The sequence below is a fragment of the Simochromis diagramma genome, unplaced genomic scaffold, assembly GCF_900408965.1.
Source record: "Simochromis diagramma unplaced genomic scaffold, fSimDia1.1 OVJJ01000421.1, whole genome shotgun sequence".
Lineage (NCBI taxonomy): Eukaryota > Metazoa > Chordata > Actinopteri > Cichliformes > Cichlidae > Simochromis > Simochromis diagramma.
The window spans coordinates 3,666,260-3,689,281 of NW_024387250.1; the positions used below are offsets into that span (position 1 = coordinate 3,666,260).

At 41.7% G+C, this 23,022-nt stretch overlaps 2 protein-coding genes across 17 annotated transcripts; one reads left to right on the top strand and one right to left on the bottom strand.

Moving 5' to 3' along the window:
• Nucleotides 1–91: 91 nt before the first annotated feature.
• Nucleotides 92–13,088, top strand: arhgap22 (Rho GTPase activating protein 22). Of its 9 annotated transcripts, none has more exons than XM_040001840.1 (12): nt 92–255; nt 495–596; nt 5,543–5,739; nt 6,418–6,505; nt 7,897–7,971; nt 9,507–9,635; nt 9,775–9,985; nt 10,084–10,216; nt 10,296–10,369; nt 10,713–10,834; nt 10,966–11,953; nt 12,077–13,088. In XM_040001840.1, exons 1-12 carry the CDS (start codon nt 249–251, stop codon nt 12,294–12,296), a joined length of 2,346 nt encoding a protein of 781 aa, XP_039857774.1. In that variant the 5' UTR covers nt 92–248; the 3' UTR covers nt 12,297–13,088. The 9 variants fall into 9 exon arrangements, with proteins under 9 accessions (XP_039857774.1, XP_039857775.1, XP_039857779.1 ...); XM_040001841.1 differs by having other exon boundaries at nt 9,510–9,635; XM_040001845.1 differs by having other exon boundaries at nt 93–251.
• Nucleotides 12,678–22,995, bottom strand: mapk8a (mitogen-activated protein kinase 8a). Of its 8 annotated transcripts, none has more exons than XM_040001881.1 (12): nt 22,888–22,995; nt 19,107–19,273; nt 18,725–18,854; nt 18,525–18,583; nt 18,275–18,413; nt 17,447–17,612; nt 16,748–16,819; nt 16,186–16,368; nt 15,945–16,069; nt 15,755–15,818; nt 15,018–15,095; nt 12,678–14,568 (listed from the first exon to the last, which is right to left on the bottom strand). In XM_040001881.1, exons 1-12 carry the CDS (start codon nt 22,921–22,923, stop codon nt 14,390–14,392), a joined length of 1,398 nt encoding a protein of 465 aa, XP_039857815.1. In that variant the 5' UTR covers nt 22,924–22,995; the 3' UTR covers nt 12,678–14,389. The 8 variants fall into 8 exon arrangements, with proteins under 8 accessions (XP_039857815.1, XP_039857814.1, XP_039857816.1 ...); XM_040001880.1 differs by lacking the exon at nt 16,748–16,819 and adding an exon at nt 17,130–17,201; XM_040001882.1 differs by lacking the exons at nt 16,748–16,819; nt 22,888–22,995 and adding exons at nt 17,130–17,201; nt 21,315–21,523.
• Nucleotides 22,996–23,022: the final 27 nt, after the last annotated feature.

The following is a 23,022-nucleotide window of genomic DNA, read 5'->3' on the forward strand; positions in this document are numbered from 1 at the left end:
AAACTAATATTATTTTTGTACACAAGTCAGCAGTTTTCACTTCTTCATCGGGCCAGCTCACTTCCTGAGTGAGAGACAGACTAAAAATGAGGACAAGGACAGTGGGAGAACCCCACAGCTGTGTGTTATTTCCCTATAAAGCAGTACCTATCACTGCAGATGCCTCAGACAGTGTGACTTTTTTTTTGCTGCACGGAGAGTCTGGCTCCAGAGAGAGAGAGTCGTCCGGTCTATCCATCCAAGACGACATGGCAAGTAATGCTCGCATGACAGTCTCTATTTCCTTCCCTCTATCAACGTCTGTTCACATCAGCATTCCTGAGAGACAAGTCAGAGGCGTTACTGATAGCAACTATAGTGGTCCCTTTTCTGTGAGCATGTGAATGTCATTTGATTTGTTTCTTGGAGATTGGCTATTAGGCAGAGGACTGAGACGTCAGTATTGTCATTGTTTAGAGCCTGAATGTGCTTGCTTGCTTGTGTTATGGCTCTAGAGATGGCCCCGGTGGAGAAGGATACCTACGGTGCACACAAGTTCAATGCCATGAATCCTAACAGGACTCCATATATCAGTGACAAAGCAAAGGAACTAGCAGGTAAAGCTCAGTTTTTAACTTGTTTTGTGTTGAATGTCACCATATAATACAAGCTGATTATTTATTTTAAGCTTAACTTCATCTGAGCTCTCAAATGAAGTTAAGCTGTAATTTTGTTTTGTCTTTTTCATCAGTGTTTCTGTATCCATCTGTGTGATCCTTGTACTGCCTGTGAGAGTTTAAGCTGTTTCTATGGCCAAAGTTATGTTATTACAAATGCTTCTCCTTCATAAAGTCCTAACGTTTGGTGTCATTTGTAAATAACGGACTGTTACAGAAATCTCAGTCAGCTCTTTCTTCTTACAGTGTCTCTGTACTGCATATTGGTCTCATCCACCCTCTTGATTTCATGATTTGGAGGCTTTTAAACAGACTACAACCTTAGAACAAGCTGAACAGGAACAAGAACATCACACCCTCGAGACTTTTGGTTTTTACCACACAAATTACTGAGTGATTGAGGTAGTTTGGCATTTACTGTCTGACTGTAAATCTCACCCTGAGTGAGGCAGGATGCTTAATATGAGTGTTTACAATACAGTTTTGTTTGATTTGAACATATGTCCACCCAAAATCTGTTCTGCCAAATGTCTGCGATGGATTATATGGCCAAAGCTTACATACTTTAAAAAAACACACACAAAAAACACAGAGATTTAAAAAGACATTCTTTTAAAATGTTAATGTTAGGGCGGTCCAGTGGTTGGGGATGTTGCCTCCCAGCAAGATTGGCCTCAGTTTAATCTCCTGACAGGGGAAAAGCTTTCTAAGTGGATTTCAGTGTTTTCCACTTTATGTGGATCCACTGCTTTAATGCTTTAGAAAAGTCTAATGGACTTTTCTCCAAAGTCCGAGTGATTGTGACTTAATTTTACTTTATCTGATAATAGCTGTCAGATCAAGATGTTGCCTTACAAACTTCATACACTGACTTGTACCTGTGGATGATGCACTATCTCTCCTCCCAAGCAGACAGTTTTTTCTAAAGGTTATTAATGGATTTCTAGTTCTTGTCTTGACTTCCTCTAAGTGACATTTTTAATGACATTTTCAGACAGAGGAAATTGAAACCTTTTTATAACTTGTCTCTGATTGTTGTGCATCAATAAGCTTCATTTTTAGATCCTCACCAGGTGCTCGGCTGACTCAGGACCTCAGGGGAGTCAGCGGTAGGTGCTTCTTCAGGTCTGAAGAAATAGAAAAATCGTGAAGTTCTGAAGATGTCCTTAGGAAAAAAAGTTGATGTTGATGAATTTAGAACTAGAAGGATATCCAGACATTTTCACATACATTGCAGTTTTTTTATATGTCTATTCTAAAGTCTTAAAACAGCTGAATAAATGTTACATTTCTAAATGCCTGCTTGTCACAGGGGTTGAATGTATTTAATTCCACTTAAAGATATCAGCAAAACTTCTGAGATTTACAGCTATACGTCGACATCGCGGTGTCACATCTACTTTCACTGCATCATAACACTTAGTGGTGAGACTGATGTCAGTGGAATCAAATATATTGATCTGAGGTTGTACATCAGGGTTCACATGAGCCCATAATCAAATCTCCACAACCAGCTGTGGGGATTGTGAAGACTGTGGAGCCATAGCGAAGCTAAAAACACAGAAAAGGATGACAAGACAGAGGACACCAAGCCAGACGTATTTATAGATGGTGAGAAATTGATACTGAGAGTGTGCAGCAGAAGGCAGAGTGACTGATAAAGAGACAGACCAAAGAGAAAGAGAGGGAGAGAGTAGGCAGGGCTCTAGGTATGTAAGGAACAACAGCGTACTGGGCCAGTGGGACAGAGAGGGGGAGTCAGACGTAAAGGGAAGAGGGGATCCAGAGGAGAGTGTGAGGTTAAGTGTGTGTGTGTGTGTATGTGTGTGTGAGTGTAAAATCAGACAGAGTGCAAGACTGTGAGCCAGGGAGAGAGATGCTCGAAGAGGATGAGGAGTAACAGGGCGAGGCAACAGCGAGAGGAGCCGGCAGAGCGTGTATGTGAGGAATAGTGTGTGAACAGAGGGATGCGGTCATGTCTCTGTGAGAAGGAGCAGTATAGCAACGGTAACCATGCTGAGCCCCAAGATAAAACAGGCACGCCGGGGTAAGCACAGTCCCTCCTCCCTTTCCTCCATCCTTCATCCAGGCTTCATTTTTCTGTCTTGCCTTCCTTTCTTGCTGCTTTCTGCTTCTTTTTTCTTTTCCTTTTTTATTTAACTTGCTGCTGCTGCAGAGCTTAGTCTGCTGTCTTTTTCATTGTCTATCATCAATATTGTCATTAGTGCTTTCACTGATAATGACATGCAGAGCAGTGTGTCCTTGCATCCTAGTGAGCATTTTACTAGCAATTTGATTCATTTTCTTGCATGATCCTGAGTGTAGTGGCTTCAGCTGTTCTGTGGAGAGCTCACTGAGTGTTAACAGGCTCTACTATAGGGTGATGTAATCCGACATGTCTTCCTCAGGTGATTACACTACCCTTATTCCTAGAAGATTTAATTCTGATGGAGATGAGGCACATTGTAGTAAGCATCGGTGCTGGGAAGATAATTATCCGTCTCAAAATCACTTGTATTCTGACGTGTGCACCTGAACGCATGACTGTATCTCTGTTCAAGGTTTCCCCCAGCTATTCGGCTGTGGGTTTGTGGCAGGTGACAGAGATCCAATTGGGAGGAATGCGTGACTCTCTGCCCCTGTAAATCCCAACAGCTGACTCTCAAACATAGTTCCTCTAATGCTGGGTAAAATCCATTTGTGACCACAGAAGTTGGGACACCAAATATATGTTCCTCTCACATGATATTGTGAAGATTAATATGGAAGCTGTAAATCAGAGGAACAGCTCCTGCCACCGAGATCATCATGATGCAGTGTATAAATACTTCCTGTGCTCTTCATAGCAAGTGGTTGCTAGATAACACACAGTTTGGCACACTGTTGCAGGTGCCACGGGCAGTTGTGACAGCTGCCACCTTAATTTGAGGAAAAAATGATTATTATTGAAATTGCTGTTCCGATACATCTTCTTCGTGAAGCCTCATATTTCTGTGTCTTTAGGCGAAGATGTTCCTTCGTTTCCCCCCTGGCAGCTGATCACTTGTTCTAGACCAGCCGTAAAAATCGGATCATAAAAGATGATGGGGTGGAGAAGTGCCTCCTCTTTCTCCTTCACGAATACAGTCAGAGAGTGCAGTAGCTGTAGTTGCTTGCCATGTCTTGTGCGCTTGCCATCTCTCATTTGCTGTAATGGTATCCTCCTTTGATTAGATTCCCAGCTCTGCTCTCCACTGACCCTTTTATGCAGCATCTTTTAGGGCAAATTCAAACAGCATCTCAGAGCTGGGTCTGGATCCTACTCTGTTATGCTGGAAGACATTTACAAAACTGTGAATGATGTAGATGAAGCTTCTCTATTATCTGTATAGTTGGATGATTACTGAAACATTTGAGTGGATAACATAAGGGCTTTAGCAAATATTATGTGGTCCTTTTGAGATACCATAGATTCAAAATTGAGAGGAAGACCATTGTGAACTGAGCTGTGTTTATCATCATCACTAATAAATGTATTATTGCACCCTTATCTCATTCAAATGGTAATGACATATAATACATTTTATATTAATAACTGAATTATTTCAACAATACATAAATAATTTACATTTCAATCATTTAAAGGTTGGAGCAGCTATCCACAAGGTAAAACCTCATAGAATATATTCAAATACCACTACTGTTGCTACCACCACAGTGAGTCCTTGTTACTTTAGGTTAAACTGTTTATATATACATTTACAACACTTACAATCGGCTTAAACTGTAAACTACTCAGCGGTGAATAAAATAGTTTCAGTCAGCTTCACTGCAACCAAACATGAAACCAAACAGCAAAACGCTACAGTAATGCACCATTAATAATCTTAACCAGCGTGAGCCCTTTTACTTTTGATACTACAGTGGGCGGATGTAGCTGTCATGTTTGCACCAGAACGTACGACTATAGTTCTGTTCAAGGCTTACATTCACTCAAATACTGCTGAAGATGCTGTACTTTACTTCAGTAATACAATTTTTAAGCTTTACTTTCTATGTGTTTTGTTTTGCTTTTATATAGAAGTATGAGACACGGTTACATTATATCTGCTGTATTTATAAACCTTGATGAGCCTGCTTCAGCTGTCATTTTGGTCAGTCATTCTTCTTCCTTCTCAGCAATCATGACTCTGCAAAGGAAGGATGTCCAGCAAGGGGAGAAATAGAAATGAGGACTCCAGACAGAGAGCTGATAACAGAGAGAGAGAAAGAGAGAGGGAGGGAGAGGAAGAGAGAGATGAAGAGAAGAAACAGGAGAGGGAAAGGAAAGAGAGATCTCTGTCCAGGCCCTTAAAGATACCTTCCCTGCTGTCCTCAGCAGAAAGCAAAATGCAATTAACAAGGAAAAAAGATGCCATTGATTTCTCTCTTCTCCCCTCTGCCTGTGCCTTGTGTTTATCTCTCTCTTTTCTCTTGCTGGTTGACTCCCCAGGGATCGCTCTACTGTCACCGTTTTTGCTCCATTCCTTTGGCATACAGATGCTAATATATAATCCATATTTTAATTCCGGCTGTAGCAGTCAAAGCACAGTCTGATCCAAAGCAAAACCTGTCTATGTATAGCAATGAGACTGGAAATAATGGATGCCCTTGTTAATATCTGAAACAAATTAAAACATGTACAGAAATAGACGGGTTTCTTAAAACAAGATGGCTTTGCAGTGAAATGGAGGCATTCCCTTTGTAGGCTGAATTCAGATGAAATCTTGATGCATGGCCCATGCTGTGGGCTTAGCAGTACCCGAGGGAGACTACAAAGAAAGATTTAGAAAATTACTTATCCCGTGTCTTTGTGGAATACTGTCTCTGTCACTCTTTTTCTGATCTCAATGTGTGTACCCATGCAGCGCGGTCCAAAAGCATGGTTCTCGGAGAGTTGACAAGGGTTTCCAGGCCCTGTTCTCCTCTGGATCATGAGAAAGCGCTGAAGGCGGGCTGGCTCAAGAGACAGCGGAGTATCATGAAAAACTGGCAGCTGCGCTGGTTTGTCCTGAGGACCGAAGCTCTGTATTTCTACAAGGATCAGGATGAAAGCAAAGCACAGGTATTGCAAAATAGCACATATGAGGCACTAACATCATGTCACCTGTTGCACGGCTGCTCTGTTATATTCCATCGTATTCCCCCTGAAACGTCTGAGCCAACTTCTTGAACTGATCCGATTAGTATTTAGGACCCAAAACTGATCACTCGACTGTGTTTTTCAACTAAAATAAAACCAAATGTGTTTTCCATTCTCTTAAATAGCCAAGTGAAATAAAAGTGACCGTGTGTTTTTTTTTTAAACTGCTTGCTAAATGAAATACTTGGTGTCGAGCTATGGCTGGGTAAATATCATTATCTTTCACACAGAAAATCAGCTCCATTAAGACCTCCCCACAGTCTCCATTAAAGCCATAGTGTGTTGTTACTGCCCTGACACATACACTGATTATGTGGTAACTACCTACCCTGTGGTTGTGTCTGAAGCACTTAGTTTTTGACCTTTGACCCTATCTGTGCTGAAAGGATCAAAAATGCTAGTACATCAGGAAGCACCAGTAGGATAAGTAGATGACGAGATGTTTCCCTGAGTCATTCCTCCCTCCATCATCATTGCCTCCCTCTGTTGGACAATTGCCCAGAGTCCCGTGTACTCAGCGCTCCATAATATTTAACATTCACTACACGCCCTTGTCCAGAACCTCTGATATCTCACACCTTCCTCGCCTTTCTCCGGCAGGGTTGTATTCCTCTACAGGGTAGTCAGGTCAATGAGGTGCCTGCCAATCAGGACGAGCCTGGCCGCCACCTTTTTGAAATAGTTCCAGGTGAGTTGGCACAGTGACAGTTCTGTTATATAAGGAAACAAGTAAGTAAATAAGCCTTGTTCAAGAGATGCTGAACAATCTGTTTAGCACCGAGTGCCAAATAGAAAACTTCGCACTTGGCTCCCTTTAGATTTTTAGGTCAAACTTTATGTTTTACCTAGCGGTACTTTTCTCTGTGTTGCTTAAAATTGTGATCAGACTATACATGCAGCAAACCTCTGTTTAACCTGTGCTGATCCAAGTATCTCTTGTACCATCTGGTAGTTTTAGATGGTCACAGTGAAGAATGATTTTAGGATATTAAGATGCCTCCCTGATGTCATTGTTCAAAATGTCACTATATATAGATATGCATAAATCATGCTTACAATGAGCTTAAAGTGCAATGAATTCTAACAGATAAAAGTACCCAGCTGTAAATAAATGTGCCCCACTGCAACTAAACGTAGAAGCAAGATCCTCCAGTAATGCATGCATTAATAATTAATGTAATTAGAATATAATGTAGCCCGGACTGGGGCCATTTTCGTACACAGTGAGCACTTTTACTTTTGATACTGATAATGCTAAATGCATTCACTAGGTGTATGTTTGAGCCACTGTACTCTATGTAGATATTACAGTTTTTACTTTGCTAATTCTAAGGCTTCATATATCACGATGTGATAAAAATAATAATAATCTGATCCTTAACGAGGTCTAAAACCATTTCAATACAACCTGAAGTGAACAACAACAACACATGCATATTACATAATTATTTATTTAACCAAAATGAATCCAAATTGCCAAAGCAGTGTATAAAAACTATGTGATTCACATTGACATGATCTTGTAAAACCACTTTTAGCAATAATAACTTCACGTTATTATTTCTTGTATGATTTTATCAGTGTCCTAAATTATTGTCGAAGAATTGTGTCCCACTCTTCTTTACAACATTGCTTCAGCTCATCGAGGTTTGTGGGCATTCATTTGTCCACAGCATGCTTAAGATCCCTCCACAGTATTTCGTGGTTGAGGTCTCGACCTTGACTGGGACATTTCACACTTTGATTCTTTTTATTTTCAACCATTTTCTTGTAGATTTGCTGCTTCATCTAAGCTTTATCTTTCAGATTGATGACCTCACATTTGACCTCAGGTCCTTTGGCTGCAAAACAAGCCCAAATCACAATCCACCACTGGGCTTGACAGTTTGTGCTAAAATGCTGTGTTTGATTTTGTCTGTCCAAAGAAGGTTTTTAACCCTCCTAAGCCAAGCTGCAATGCTCTTTTTGGAAATAAGATGCTTTCTATTGGCAACTGTTCGGACAGGTTATTCTACTGTCACGAACTAACTGAGGCCTGTAGAGTCTTATCTCTTAAGGTTTTTGTTTGTTTGTTTTCAGTTTCTCTGAGTATTTCATGGTCCGACCATTGGGTGAATTTACTGGGACTTCGACTTCTGGGGAAGGCTGGCAAAGGTCTTAAACATTTTCCCCTTCGGAATAATCTTTCTAACTGTAAAATGATAGACTTCAAATTGTTTGGAAATCAACTTCCCACATTGATAGGCAGCAACAATTGCATCTCTAAGATCATTAGTGACATATTTCCTCCTAGGCATTGTGTTGGTTAATATCTGAATCCTGTACAGAAGCAAACTGCCAAACATCTACTTTCTAGATGATCACTGTCTGATGATCAGGAAATTAAATACATTTGATCAGCAGTACCTGGCTCTTCCTTACATCCTTAATTCCTATCAAAGTAGTAAGGGTGCACTTAGTTTTTGACACACTGCCTCTGCATTATGGCTTAGCATGTGTTAAATAAATAACAACACAGTTTTGTAGTTCATCTGAGGTTGTAGTTACATAATTTTAAGACATGCAGATTATTTTTTTATCATATCTAGATGCATAAAATCCCAATTTAAAAAGGGGTGTACTTTCTTTTTACCATGAACACCTTCCTGCTGCTCGATGGATTTGAATATTAATATCCAAAAGTACTTTAATTTTTTTAGGGAGTACTTTACTTTTATTTATTTACCACCTTACATAAAATCAGCTGTTTCATTTCTTTTTACAGAAGCATGAATATCAAATTTCCATTGGAATATAAGTGGATTTTTTTCCCTCATACATTCAATTTAGGAAGCTGTTCCAGAAATATATAAAACACATTTGTTTTAGGAAAATGGCTGGCAATAAATATGTAGAGTTTGTAATAAATGGTTTATTATATGCAAATACACTGCACTCAGTCTCATGTGACCTTGTAGGAAAAGACTGTCTTGTTGAAAAAAACAGTGTGTAAACACACGTGAGGAAAGGTCCAGGACAGAGAGAGAAAAGAGTGAAAAGCATGGTGCAGTTGCTGGTGTCCCATGGGAAGCCTTCTCTTTCTGGGTTGTTTATCTCTCACACACAACACACTATGCACCACAGTGCAGGACTTAGCAATGAATGCAGGTACTAATATGTATTCTCCACAATGAGCCATGTGCAATCCTTGCTAAACCCCCTTTTCAAATCCTGTGTTTTGTATTGCTTTTTCCAAAATATGTGAGTTAAGTTTTATGCTTTTATCTCTGCTGAGTATTTCCACCTCTTCAAAGGCAAAGGGGTACAACGGGAGAGAATTCCACATAGGGTAATCAAAGCTGTGCTGAAATGAATTAAATGTCAAACTGAAATGTCATCCCGGGTGGCATCAAGCTGTGTTCACCCAGAGGAAGAAAAGGCAGAGCTGCATGATTGTGTCTTTGTACTTTACAGGGGCGCTTGAGCTAATGAGGTTATTGAGAATACTGATATTGATATTAGCAGCTGGTGGAGATTGTTTGCAAATGAGATCTGTAAACAAAGTAATTCTGCAAAGTCACTTGCAATCTAATTTGTAGAGGTGCTATCTGTTTTGTGTTTGATTCCATATGATTAATAGTGAATTTGAAATGTGCTAGTCATTATTCCATAGGGACCAAGACAAAATTGAAGCATGGCTTTCTTTTCAGCAGGGGCTGGAGAAAAGGATCGAACTGGTATAAGCCATGAATCATTCCTGCTGATGGCCAGCTCCCAGAGCGACATGGAAGAATGGGTCAGAGCCATACGTAGAGCTATATGGGCTCCACTTGGTGGAGGTTTGAGTCTTTAAAATGTCCTTGTATAGACACACATGAACACAGAAGGGTCTGCATGCCTTAAAAAAGGGATACGGGGTTTGCATAAGAAAATTTTTGAGCTATTAGTCACATGAATTTCTTGGTTTTGTGACTGAAGGTGTCTTTGGGCAGCACCTAGAGGAGACAATGTTGTATGAATCCCAATGTGGCCCTCAGAGACTAGTCCCTGTGCTGGTTGAGCAGTGTGTATGCTTCATCCGTGAAAATGGACTCAAGGAGGAGGGCCTTTTCAGGGCCCCCGGACAGACCAATCATGTTAGAGAACTGCAGGATGCCTTTGACCGCGGTGAGAAGCCAGTGTTTGACAGGTGAGGCAGTGGGAGGGGGAATTTTATCCACAACAGTATGCTAAGCCATTATCTGTATGGAATAGTACTCTATATTGTGCAGTCCTTTTCTCTTTCAGTTCCACAGACGTCCACACAGTGGCATCACTGTTAAAGCTGTACATACGAGAGCTGCCAGAGCCTATAATCCCATTCTCCAAATACACACAGTTTCTCTCTTGCGCTCAGCTTCTTACCAAGGATAAAGAAATGGTATTGAATTGTCTACTTAAGACTTTACTGGTACATTTCAAAATCTGTTCTTAGCAATAAACATCTACTTTTTTCCAAGGGTATTACAGAGCTCGGCAAACAGGTGAAATCACTTCCTCAGGTCAACTACAACCTCCTTGAGTACATCTGCAAGTACGTAAAGTGTATCTTGTCACCTATATATATATATCAGTGCTGATGTCATTGTGATGGGACTCATTATTCTGCCTTCACGGCTTCACAACTGATGATTTGTCAGCCTATCAAACCAGAGACATTCATTACACCCACATTGTCTTCATCAGGGGAAGTGACATCATGTGCATAATTGCATATCTTCTCTAACTCCTTACGTTATGGAAAAAAAATCCCACGCACCAGTCACAATGAGACCTCTCAATCATCCGACCTGATTATTTTTTAAAGCCAGCTTTAGCAAAGCTTAGCACTGATGATTATATGAAAATAAGTTTTGCTTTTGGTTGTGTCTGTTCAGGTTTCTGGATGAGGTGCAGTCTCACTCCAATGAGAATAAGATGAGTGTTCAGAACCTGGCCACTGTGTTTGGACCTAATATCCTTCGGCCCAGAGTGGAGGATCCAGTCACCATGATGGAGGGTTAGAGAGCACATCGATCTTTGCTAATTTAATGCAAATTTGTGAACAAAACCTTGCATTTCAATCAGTGTGTACAAAGTTTCAAGACAACTTGAGAAATTTGTTGTATTTTTGTTTGGCATTCTAAACAGGAAGTACGCAGGTGCAGCACCTAATGACTGTGCTGATTAGTGAACACTCACGACTTTACCAACGTGAGGAGCCAGAAACAGAGATTAAGGTTCCCATACAGCGCCAGGAGAGCCAAAGGTGCAAGGTGGAATGGCTTTCACAAGAAGACCCTGACCACCCACATCCCTCAGGGACAAGCTCCAAAATGCCTAACGAAAAAGCCCAACCTTCCACTTCTTCTACAGACATTAAGGTAACAGCAGTGAGCCCTGTTACACTGGACAAGGGTGAGGAAAGTCAGACTGAAGGGAAGAGCAAAAGCAAGACAGAGGAAGACATCAAGACTGAAGGAAAAGTTGGAAGCGATGCAGCTGTTAGCCCTAGCAAACAGGCTAAAGCGTTGCCTTCCTGGAGATCCACCTTCAAGGGCAGTGCAACTTCAGGTGGACCAAGAGGGAAAATAGGGGGATCTGCAGGGGATGTGTCGGCTGCCGGGGGGAGCAACTGGTTAATGAATGGTCTGTCATCCCTCCGAGCCCACAGACGTACCACCTCATCTGGGGAGAGACTAAAAGACTCAACTGTATCGCTAAAGGATTCAACCCTCTCCCTTAAAGAAACTACTCTTAAAGACTCTCACAGAGACTCTGATGAAGATTCTTCTCGAACATCCTTGTCTCACAGAGCTCTCCACCAATCCCACAGACTGTCTGCTTATGACAACGTGGCCCCCTCCAGTCTAAGTCTACCTGCTGACACTTCGTCCATCTGGACGTCTTACGAAATTTCATTGTCTGAGCCAGAAGGGAGTGATAAAGCAACAAAATTAGAACCGAGTCAAGAGAGGCCCACACAGTTGAAGGACTGTGCAAATACTTTGGATCACAGTCCAAGCTGCAATGAAGATGATGATCTTGCAGAAACAAATGAAGATGCCACAAGCAAGGTGGCCCAGCTCAAGCAGGAACTGAAGAAACAGAGGGCGAGCTATGAAGTCCGTATCCGCAAGTACGAATGAGTCATTTGTCATTCTGTTTAGAATAGTCATTCAAAATCAAAATGTATTATTTATTTATTCATTATTATTCATACATGTAATATTTATTATTAATTATATTTATTTCATTTGAGGTTGGAAGAGTCCTGTTCCAACTACCAGTCCCAGATAAACCGCCTCGAGGAGGAGCTAGACCAGGAGAAGAAGAAGTTTCACATGCTGGAGATCCGATTCAGGAACTCAGAGCGGGCTCATCAAGATGCAGAAAATCGCAACATTCTCCTTCAGCAAGAGATGGAGGAATTCTTCAAAACCCTCGGAGATCTAACTACAGGAGCAACACGGACCAAATAGACCAGACCAGCCTGCCTTCATCTGGTCCATCAGTGGAGGAGGAGCTCAGTTACTGGGACGCCCAACCAGCCCCAAAGCTTTGAAGACCAAATACCTCTAGCGCAGTACTAATTGCCATCTTTTAGTACAGCTCTCTTGTGCCTACACTGACCAGTGCCGGTGCCAAACAAGAACTCCTCTGGACCAAGCACCTCTTATTTGTCATTCCTTGCTGTTATACACCATAGGTCATTTAATTAGCAATTGAAATTTCCTTGTAAGAAACCAGAAAAGGCCTTACTAAAAATTATGAGGTACATAATACATAGATACGTTATTGTTGATGCTGATATTCTAGAAAGAAATGTAAGCTTTTAGTAAAAGAAAGAATAATGTGAGAGGTTAAAATTCAACTCTTTTATTTGCAGGAGTTGAAGGTTGACAGTTTCCATTTTCTGATGTATATATTTGGTCTGTTAGTGAGGCAAGTGACCTTCCCAAAAGACACCATAAAAGGTTAACTCGTTGCTGACAGTGTTTGGCCAATCAGAAGAATGCATTGTACCAGTAGTGCTGAATGGCTCTTTTTTCCCCACGTGTACCTGCACTAATATCAGATTTACTCAGAGGCAAAATCCTGCTTAGTCTCTTCTATTGGTTTTATTTCTAAGGACAAGGAGGAGCAAAAATAAATAAATAAATAAAAAATTGAATTGTGGCCAAGAGTCAGGACAGCGTCACATTCCCCAAAGTGCATTTTGGGAGCTGATGCTAGGGGTTACTGCCTGGAGTGCCCTACCATGAAAAAAAAAATCAGGCAAAAAGGACATTTTGGGAATTTGAGCCTTACAAAAAGTTATCCTGGCAAAAGCAAATGTCTGTTTCCCGACTCTCTGAAAGCATAAATACAGTGCAATCTACAGTAAAATGTACAGATCTGTCACTAACTTTACTAATCCATGAACTATACTGCACAGAAAACAAAATGCATATAAATAGTGCTTCTGGATTAAATGTACATTACATACAATGCATCCTAGCTTGAAATTAACAAATAAATAAATAAATACAGAAAAAAATACAGAAAAAAATATATACTTTTTTGCATTTCTTTCAAAATGATGTGTGCCAAGATACTGTTTCTTCACAAACATGTTTGAATGAGTGCATGTGTGAGGTAGAACTCAGAAAGATGCACCACAGAAGAGAGGAGCATCGGCGATGGAAGAGAACTAAAAATCATGGAATTGAGTAAGGGCACTTAAATTAAATATCTTAAATATCAGACAGCTGTAGATAATATCAGACAGTAGGATAAAGTGACTAATTTAGACTTGGTGTCTGGTGATGTCCCCAAAACAGCACTCAATCTAGCCAGTAGGGTTGTTACAGCGCTCACAGTAATCATCGACTCATTCTACATTTCTACTCGCTCTCTTTTCATCCAGCTCTTGCTCATCCAACAGACCGTAAACTACAAATTACATCTAAGTAAAAGAACTAGTCAGAATACAATCAGTTTACAGTACGCTATAGTAACAAAAAAAAAGGTCAGTGTCAGGGCATTGACCGTTAGACTGTTTGCTATAAATATGCTAACTTGGATGCAGCAAGGGGCACTTTCTACAAGATGAGGAACAATATCAAAATAAAATCATCGGTTTGCATTAAGATCCAAGATCAAGTATGCTATAGTTTACTGTTAGACAGAATTAGTGTTCATTCAAATGCCCCACCCAACCCACCCAAAAAGAAAAAACTATACAAAAATATACTCAACATAATTGTAGTGCTAACGGTATGGCATCTGAATTTGTAGTACTAGCTAAAAAAAGAAAAAAAAAATCAGATCCGTCTCTTCCATAACATACATCACAGTTTCACATCAAAACTCTCTGCAGCAAAAATACAGTAATAATGATACAATTGCAAACCACAGTCATTTACAGCTTTATATGGGGGGGGGGGGGGGAGAGACAATCTGTACATTAAAAAGCACGGCTCTACAAACTAACATGACAAGTTTCATTGGCCTAAACCCTCTCCCATCACACACGCTGATGAGAAAGGACATTTCCGCGTTGTTCGCGAGTATGTGCACCGCGTGTCTAACGTTATCTGCAGCAGGCCAGCGCGCCCAAAGAGGTGTGACCGTCTAAGCTGCTGTCTGTTTCCGAGGTCATGGTGGGGTCACTGCTTGGGTCAGTGGGCTCTGTGGACATGGACGAGATGTCGTTGGCCGAAGAGGAAGAGGAAGATGTGGGCTGAGGAGGGCTGTCAATCACTGCTGCACCTGTGCTGCGAAAAACACACATCAACGCCTACGTTTCGTCAAAAATACACAGGTTAGTGATATTTTCTGGTGTTTTACAAGAAAATAAGCTACTTTCTGCTACAAATGATTTATATTAGGATGGGACTGGGCAAGCAGGATGTGCATCATTTACTTTGGCTCGGGAGATTAAGTGGGTCATCCCACTCTCTTCAGCTCGTACTGTACAGCCCTCTAAGAGGTCAGTAAGACTAGAAAGCCAAGATATATCAGTGCAGTCCATCCTGATGTCTCCCTGGCTTTACTAATAAACCATTTGTGCATTACTCAGTCATGCACAGAGAGTGGGTGTCTGAATCTTATGAAACTACAACTTGTCTTGTTATCTGATCAACAAACATGTGAAAAAAAAATATTGCAGATGAATCCTTTCCACCTTCTTATCTCCCTAAGTTCTCAAGATCACTCACCTAAAGGAGACGGCTGGCCTCTTATAACTCCGTTCCTTTTCCATTCCTCCCATTCACTCACTTCCTTATAAATCAGCTCTGCAAAAAAAAAGGAAATTTGTTTTCATTCAATCTGGTGGGAGGGAGAGAGGAATCATCATATGCTTTCCCGTATAGCTGGAGTGTACTGCATACTGTACGGTCCAAATAGCAACATGTTACTAATCTGGACTGGCTGTGCCGGTGTGACCCTTCTAAAAATGATTGAGGGGTCATTATCACCTGGCAGGGATAAGGATGAGCTCATCCTGCTGCATAACTGAAAGTGATATTTACTCACAATCTTAAGTCCTCTCATGCCCAATAGAGTCAGGTTCCCCACAGTGGAAAACACTAACTGAGAGGCTTTAAAAAGGTGTCTAAAGTCACTAAATACACCATCTGACAGCCATGGCAAAGATGCAGAGCTTCATCTGATGTTTCTTTGCATTTATACAGTCAATCCTGCTCTACTGGATCTCTTCGGACATGTTTTTTTGTGCTTTATTTTAATAGAAATTGATTAGGTCGCTTCATCACCATTCATAACATCCTTATCACAAACTCTGACCACCTGGTAATTTGCCACAGCGTGCACATCATACTAAGTATCACTTTCAAACATCATAGCTTTCTGGTTCACTTCTGTGTGGCTTCTGTCTGGCAGGTAAATAATAAATTAAGAGTCAAACATTTACAGTCACAGGAAGCTGTCTAACCTTTCCACTCTTCCACGGTGTGCTCCCGTTCATCCAGCTGTTTGTCCGGGATTTTTGGTGGGGGCTGAGAACGAAAAAATGGTTTAAATGGCACGTTGGTGGTACAAGTGTGATGCCAAGTTTCCACTGAAAGTGATTAAAATCTCATGTAACACATTCAAGAATCACGCAGTATCGGCGATCCACTTACCGCTTCCACTTCAGCTGGATCATACCAAACGTTAATATAGGGGTGCTGCAGGGCCTCGTCTACCGAAATACGCTTGGAGGCGTCAATTACTAACATCTTGGATAAGAGATCTCTAGCTTGGCTTGCTGTGGGGGATTAACAAAAAAAAAATGATGGCAATTAAGATCCCGTGCTATTGATCACAAGGATGTCATTTGATGAATCAGTTATTGGTTGTTTAAGTCATGACAAGAAACACCACCTTTCAGTTTGTTGTGATCAGAGTCGGCAGGGAAGAGAACATCTGGGAAGAGTTTCTCAAAGCTGTATCCAGCATAGCGGGGCCTGTTTTCTACGTACGTTCTTACTGAATGGTTCAGCTTCATTAGAAAGTCCTGAGATGGAGTGCCTAGCTGCTCAATTACCTTGTTCCACTGGTCGATGTCTGAAGCGTAAATGTTAAGGGAAAAGGCCACATACATACGCTCCAAAAGACCATAAGGGCAACATGACATTTAGCTTTCTTTGAGGTGCAAACACTAACAGCTCTACTCACATATCTGCACACAAGATCTATGGTGGCATGGCTATTCACTTCTTTCCTATTCAGTCAATACATAACTATAGTGTGTACTCTCTCGGCGGCTACCACCATTTATTATCTAGATTTGCCTGCATTTTATCTCGATATGTGGAAGCAGCAAAGGAATGACAGAGGTAATGTTGGTGGAATGGCGGAGTGAAAAACTCTCGGGATGGTGGTGGATCTCTTCACACTAGATGAAGTGATGACACAGTGATAAATCAATGATGGGGAAGGATACGATCAGTGCCAGGGAACAACACACTTCCCCTGATCATCTCAGCCACAATGCATCCCACTGACCATACATCCACTGGAGGTGGACATTTAGATGGCAGGGAGGTGGACATGCAAACAAAAACGGTGAAGAGAAGGGAAAAAAAGGTCACAAATGAACAAAAATAAAACAAAGTGAGAAGAATGTAAAACGGAACAGAAGAGGTGCGGCGATTAGAACAGAAGCGAAGCCGCGACAGCCGGATGTGGGTGAGCTCGAGTGGGAGAAAGCATTGTTGAACAGACAGTTAATGACGTGATGATGAAACAGAGAAAAATCTGACAGGAACTTTATAAAAGACTGTTAAAAATAACGATGAGGAAGAATTTAAAAGACACAAGGATACAGTCCCTTCCTGGGAAAAGGATTTTATGCCGAACCATTTCCGCTAGTATGCAGCCCACAGACCATATGTCCACTGAACAAAGCCAATAAGAGGTAAGGAGAATGCACAGCAACAGGTTAGTTATATATAAAAGGTGAGTTAGCAAGCAATTTCCCTTTGTGTAAAGAAGCATGCAGCTTAAAGCAAGCAAGATTTATCTCTGAATATCAATTAAAGCCTCATACTATGGTGCAACGGAAGTTCATTTTTTTACACTGAAAATCTAAAAAGGCAGACGGTGTAGACTAATAAGATACAGCACAACGGAAATCACCCACCATTGGCTTGGTAGCCCATGCCCAGGATAACCTCTGGTGCTCTGTAGTACCGTGTAACTACATACGGTGTCATCAGGAGGCCCGTCGCAGCTGTCCGAGCCAAGCCGAAGTCTAAAATCTTTAGTGTGCAGTCTGACTTGACGACAATATTACTGGGCTTGAGGTCCTACAGAGGAGCAAACAAGCAAAAAGGCTTAGAACCTCCTTCTCCGTTTCAACAAAAGGCAGACGTGTTTACTGAGATGCTTTCCTCACTTTCATATAAATCTCATGGCAACAGGCTGATGTTTCATGCTAAGGAGAAAATAATGCTTCTTTCTTGAACAATGTTTGATCAATACTCGTGTCGGTAAGCGGCAATTGTCAGGTATCGGTGCCACAAGCACACTTGGCTGCATGTTTCTTGCAGCACTGATGCGTTGCTCTTGTAAATCACAGCGCACCCATTCATTTCACACCTGCTTCTCACTGATCCATATGAGAAAATGATTCACCTTCCATCGTCAGAGGAGGTGAGAAGTCTGTATCAGCTTACAAGAACGGATAGAAAATCAGGATTTTGTTCAAAGATGTTTTATTAGGAATGTTTGCTCTGTCATTTAGTAGCTATAACAACATATGCTCTATAATAACAATATAATTATAAAGTAATCCGATTTCTGTTGGGGTTTAGTCATTAAAACTGTATTGAAAGACTGCATTCACCACCTAAAGGCGTGCCGGATGACCGTTTGCCCTAACACCTCAGCGTCAAGTATCACAGCAGGTTTAACAGGTCAGAACACTCCCTGGCATTAGTGTGTGTGTTCATGGCCAGCTGATGCTTACCCTGTGAATGATGCCCGCAGCATGGAGGTGTTTTATTCCGCACAACATCTGATAGAGCAGATAGGAGAGCCTCTCGTGGTCTAGCTCCATCTGTATGACCTGGCACAGGTTGGCATCCATCAGCTCCATCACCAAGTATCTGACGGAGCGGAAACCATTTACAGTTTAAGCTAAAGAGGCATTTCAAGAAAACACGTGACAGGATTTATTATATTTAGATTGTACACTGCCTGTGTAACTTGATACTTACACATCTTGGAATTCTTCGAATGATTTTTGTGGTGTAAATACATTTAACAGACCAATGATCTGCGGGTATAAAGTTGCATTAATCAAAATCGTGGCATTTCAAAATAAAATACAACTTGGGTCGCACGCACACTCAAACACACTGAAACCATTACAATGTCTCCTACTGGTGAAAAGTATCTGAGTACTTTGCCCACTTACATTTTTGTGATTGACACATTTCATTAGGACTAGCTCTCTGTACGCCCTCTTGGCATGGGTCTGATTTTGAAACGGCCGGCTCAGCTTCTTGATGGCAACATTTCTTTCAAGGATTTGGTCGTAAGCAGAGCTGAAGAGCACATAAATCAGCATAAATGGGTGTAAGACATGATAAAAAAATAACGATACTCAAGTTCAACACCTTCGAGGTCTGAGCTTGTAACATAAAGTGGCACAATTTACAACTGATGTGGGCTTGAATTTTAGTTTTATCAGTAACAGAAGGTGTCATTAAATTAGATTGTCGTGGACTAATGGAAAGAGTGACCGCTATTTCTCCAAGCAGCTGTTGACTGAATAAGAATGAGGCTGAACCACTCACCAGACGATACCCTGTGCTCCTGATCCAATGGGTCTTAAATTCTGGTATCGCTTCAGCACGGTGAATGTTGAGTCCCCCACATCGACGCTGTAGAACTCCTTTTCTCTCTTGTTTTTATTCATGGTGAAATCTTTGATTACTGCCTTCTGTGCATCCAAAAATGTCCTCTGTGGAGACGGAGACGCGTTTAAATATTTTGCAGAGCCAGAACTACACAATAGATATCCCACTTGTCCTTCCCTGCTCCAGAGAAAGCAGATTAGGAGTAAAGGAGAAAAGAGAGTGCTGAATTTCACACTAAAAGCATTGCAGGCAATTCCTCATCTCAGCAAACTCTGAAACGCACCAAGACGGCAGATTTGATATCGTCAGCCGTGGTGGCAGAACAGCAGGCCGCGGGGAGGTCTACTTCATCATATGAAGCAACTCAGAGAGTGACTCTATCACATGGAAAATCAAGCCCGGTGATAATTCCGCTGAGTTTGGACCCCAGCCCAGGAATCCAGCTCACTTCTACAAGCAGGTCCTCCACGGGCACATGTTAACTGGGTCAGGTTCCACCATGAGACTGCGAGCCCAGATAATACACAACACATGGATGCCGACTGGTGCGCACAATGTTCATCAAACTGAAACGCCTAAAACCTAAAAAAGGAGAAAAACTAAGCAGCTTCCTTTCACTTTCTTCAGTTCTTACATAAGTGACATAATCACCCTCCCCATTCTCATTCTTCCACTCTTCCGACAGACAGTCCATATGAGGGATATAATTGCCAGAATGAAGTGAGTCAGCTCTCCTTCTGTTCCTCCAACGTCACAAAGACGTCCATAACATCCACCTCCCTCACAACATGAAAATAGACATGCTGCTTCTTTTTATATTCCAGACCGGAAGACAATTGTGCTCATCCAAGTTATGACGGCTTAAACGGCACCGCTGTTGGTATGTAGCGATGGCCGTGATATGAATAGTTATTAGCTGCACATATGACGGATGATCTAAGCCATTATTTTTTGCAGTAATGGCTATCTGTGATGATAATTCGGGCCAGATTATTACAGTGAGGAAATTGCACTTGATATCTTCTTGTGCCCTATATTCATACTTGGTCACACACTGTGTTAATATCAATGTCCCTAATGTGAAATAACCGGTATTGATGCCTAGAACTGCACGTGGCAGCAGCAAATTCCCCTAAAATCAATTGCCTCACTGCTCGATTGCAGTTATGTGTCAGCTGCAGTATTTATAAGGGTTGCAGCAGCCACATTAGTAGTCTCATGCAGCACTCAAGAAGCTGGGAGTTTGGACGGATTTAAAGGCATGCAGAGTGCTGCGAATCATCGAGCAGCTCCAGGCTTTCTGCAAAAGCACAAATACAGCAGGTCATTCACAGAGTTCACTGCCTTCTAATGATTCACCATTTATTTTCTATAAAAAGAAAAAGTTGCTTCACTCTATCGATTTAACAAATAGCTTCCAAAGTCTATACTTCATTCAGTCAGCTCCTAGCGACACATATAAACATGAACACAAGAAAACCAGCATTTGCAATTTACCACAGCAGAATACAATCTCCCATTGTCCCAGCTTACATGCATCACTCATCAACAGACACAAGGGATATGCCAGCCATGTACATGTTTATTAGAGTTTGCCTCGTGGATACTTTTTGTCATATAGCAAACCTTAAAATATGCTCAATCAAAAGTTTAGACAACCTGCTTTCCAGCGCACACGCGCAGAGAATGTACGGAAAAAGACTACAAGAAGAAAATGACCGCGCTGCGCCTCAGCGACACACATTAATAACAGAGACCGAGTGAAGGACCGCTATTATTCATCTTCAACCCATGTCAGAGTGTTAACCTTGGACACACGACCCCTCTGCCTTGTCCAGTCGATGGCAGAGATAGCTGACGGTGATAATAACGGCCACATCGCGATATGACAGCCAGGCCCTGATTTTGACACAGTCGGTGATGACACCGGTCGGCTTCTCCCTGAATCTGTGAGCGAACCGTACACGGACTATCAGACTTTGACGACATTTAAAACAAACAAGAGGGATTCTGTTAATCAGTGAGGCTACAATGTAACACAACAGCCGCTCGGTGAAGCGGCGTGAACGTAGCCACTTGTGACCCTCCCCCCACGACCAAACAATAAGCACGTCTGAGGAGCGGAGGTGCGAATCCTCCTCTTACCTCTGTCATCAAATCATCAAACTATCGATCCCCCGGCTGCTCGTTCAGCGGTGAAACGTTCCGGGGCTGCGGGCTATTTGTTTATGCCGCCGCTGAATGATCATTTATTCGGCTGCGCGGCTTAAAAATACATGACCTCACCAAATTTATTGCCTACGTTTCCATCTGACTGCCACTGACAGGCCGGGACGCGCAGTGCGCACGGGGCATGCGTCCCACCAACAAGACGTCACTCGTGCACAGAGACACACCCACCTCCTCCTCCTCCTACATCCATCCTTGCTTCCGCTTATGTATCCAGCTATTTAAAAATAGTTTTGGCCAACTTCCGTTTGAAAAATATATTTATTCTGCATGCTTTATACTCGTTATGAACACAGTGGCAGTGCCGAAAATTAATAAATATTCTATTGTTAAGGGAAATTAATCAGAGCCCTAAAAATAATGATCATTCTTCCAGTCAACAAAGCTCAGCAATGCAGAAATGTGATTTCCAGCTTTCAGTTTGTAATGAAAAGTGAATAATCAAAGTGAATGTCATACAATTTACCCACACAGCCATAAAGACAGTGGAAGTTCCAGGCTGTGTGGATCACTGAACACACAGGTCAGACAGAATAGTGTCCACGTTTTTTGTTTTCCTGTAAGTAAAACAAAACACCTTGGAAACAGATCCCAACCTCTTCCTAAAACTGACCTTGTTGCAAAATCCTTCACAGGGGTATGACGTGAAGGTATGAAGTGAAGCTCTGGAACAGCTTCAAGCAAAGGGAATTCATAGTTTTTTATACTGTTTTCCCTCCTTTGTCAAGTCTGTTAGGTTATTCGGATATTTTTAATAGTCTAGAACTGAAGATATTTCCTTTAATCTATCTATCTATCTATCTATCTATCTATCTATCTATCTATCTATCTATCTATCTATCTATCTATCTATCTATCTATCTATCTATCTATCTATTCATTTTTCAACGTAGTAAATGATGGGTTTCTTACATCAATGATGCTAGTTTAAATTTCTATTTTACCTTAGTTAAACTGTCAGTATTTATCATATATATGCTATATTACAGTGGTTTCAATAAAATTGTTTCAAAGTTGGACTCGTATTTTCCCGGAATAGTCACTGATGTAGCGGAACAGAAGATATAATATTGAGTCGAAGTCAATATTTATTATCCCCTGTAAGCTGTTGGGTAATTTGTAGAGGATGAATGCTCTGCAGAAATCCACAGCATATTATGAAAAAGGGTACCATCTACAGTCCATCCATCAGCTCCTTCCTTCACCCACACCGGCGTACACTACACCAGCGTACGCTGCACGGAGCCTGCGAAGGCATGTGACTGAGTAAGGACATGAGATAAAATTATGTTAACTTAGCGCTGAGTAGTTTAAATTCTCCCAGCGCCCACCTCACAACCCTGGACGGTCGTTATTCATCTTTGTCCCTGCGTAGGTACAGACCCTGCAGAGACAAGCTGCGCGCAAAAAAAAAAACGACCTGGACAGCGATGGATAAACGTCCCAGTACAGACTCCCGCAGCAAGACGAGGCTACTACGGTTTCTTACCCCCTGTTCGAAGAGAGCCCGCAGTGTTATGATCATTGTTGAGGAGCAGCCCCACAGCAGCAAGCTCCTGCCCACTGGCGTGGCCGAGATCGTCCGTTCTACCCGGGCTTCTCTGTAGCGCACCAACCCCGGGGA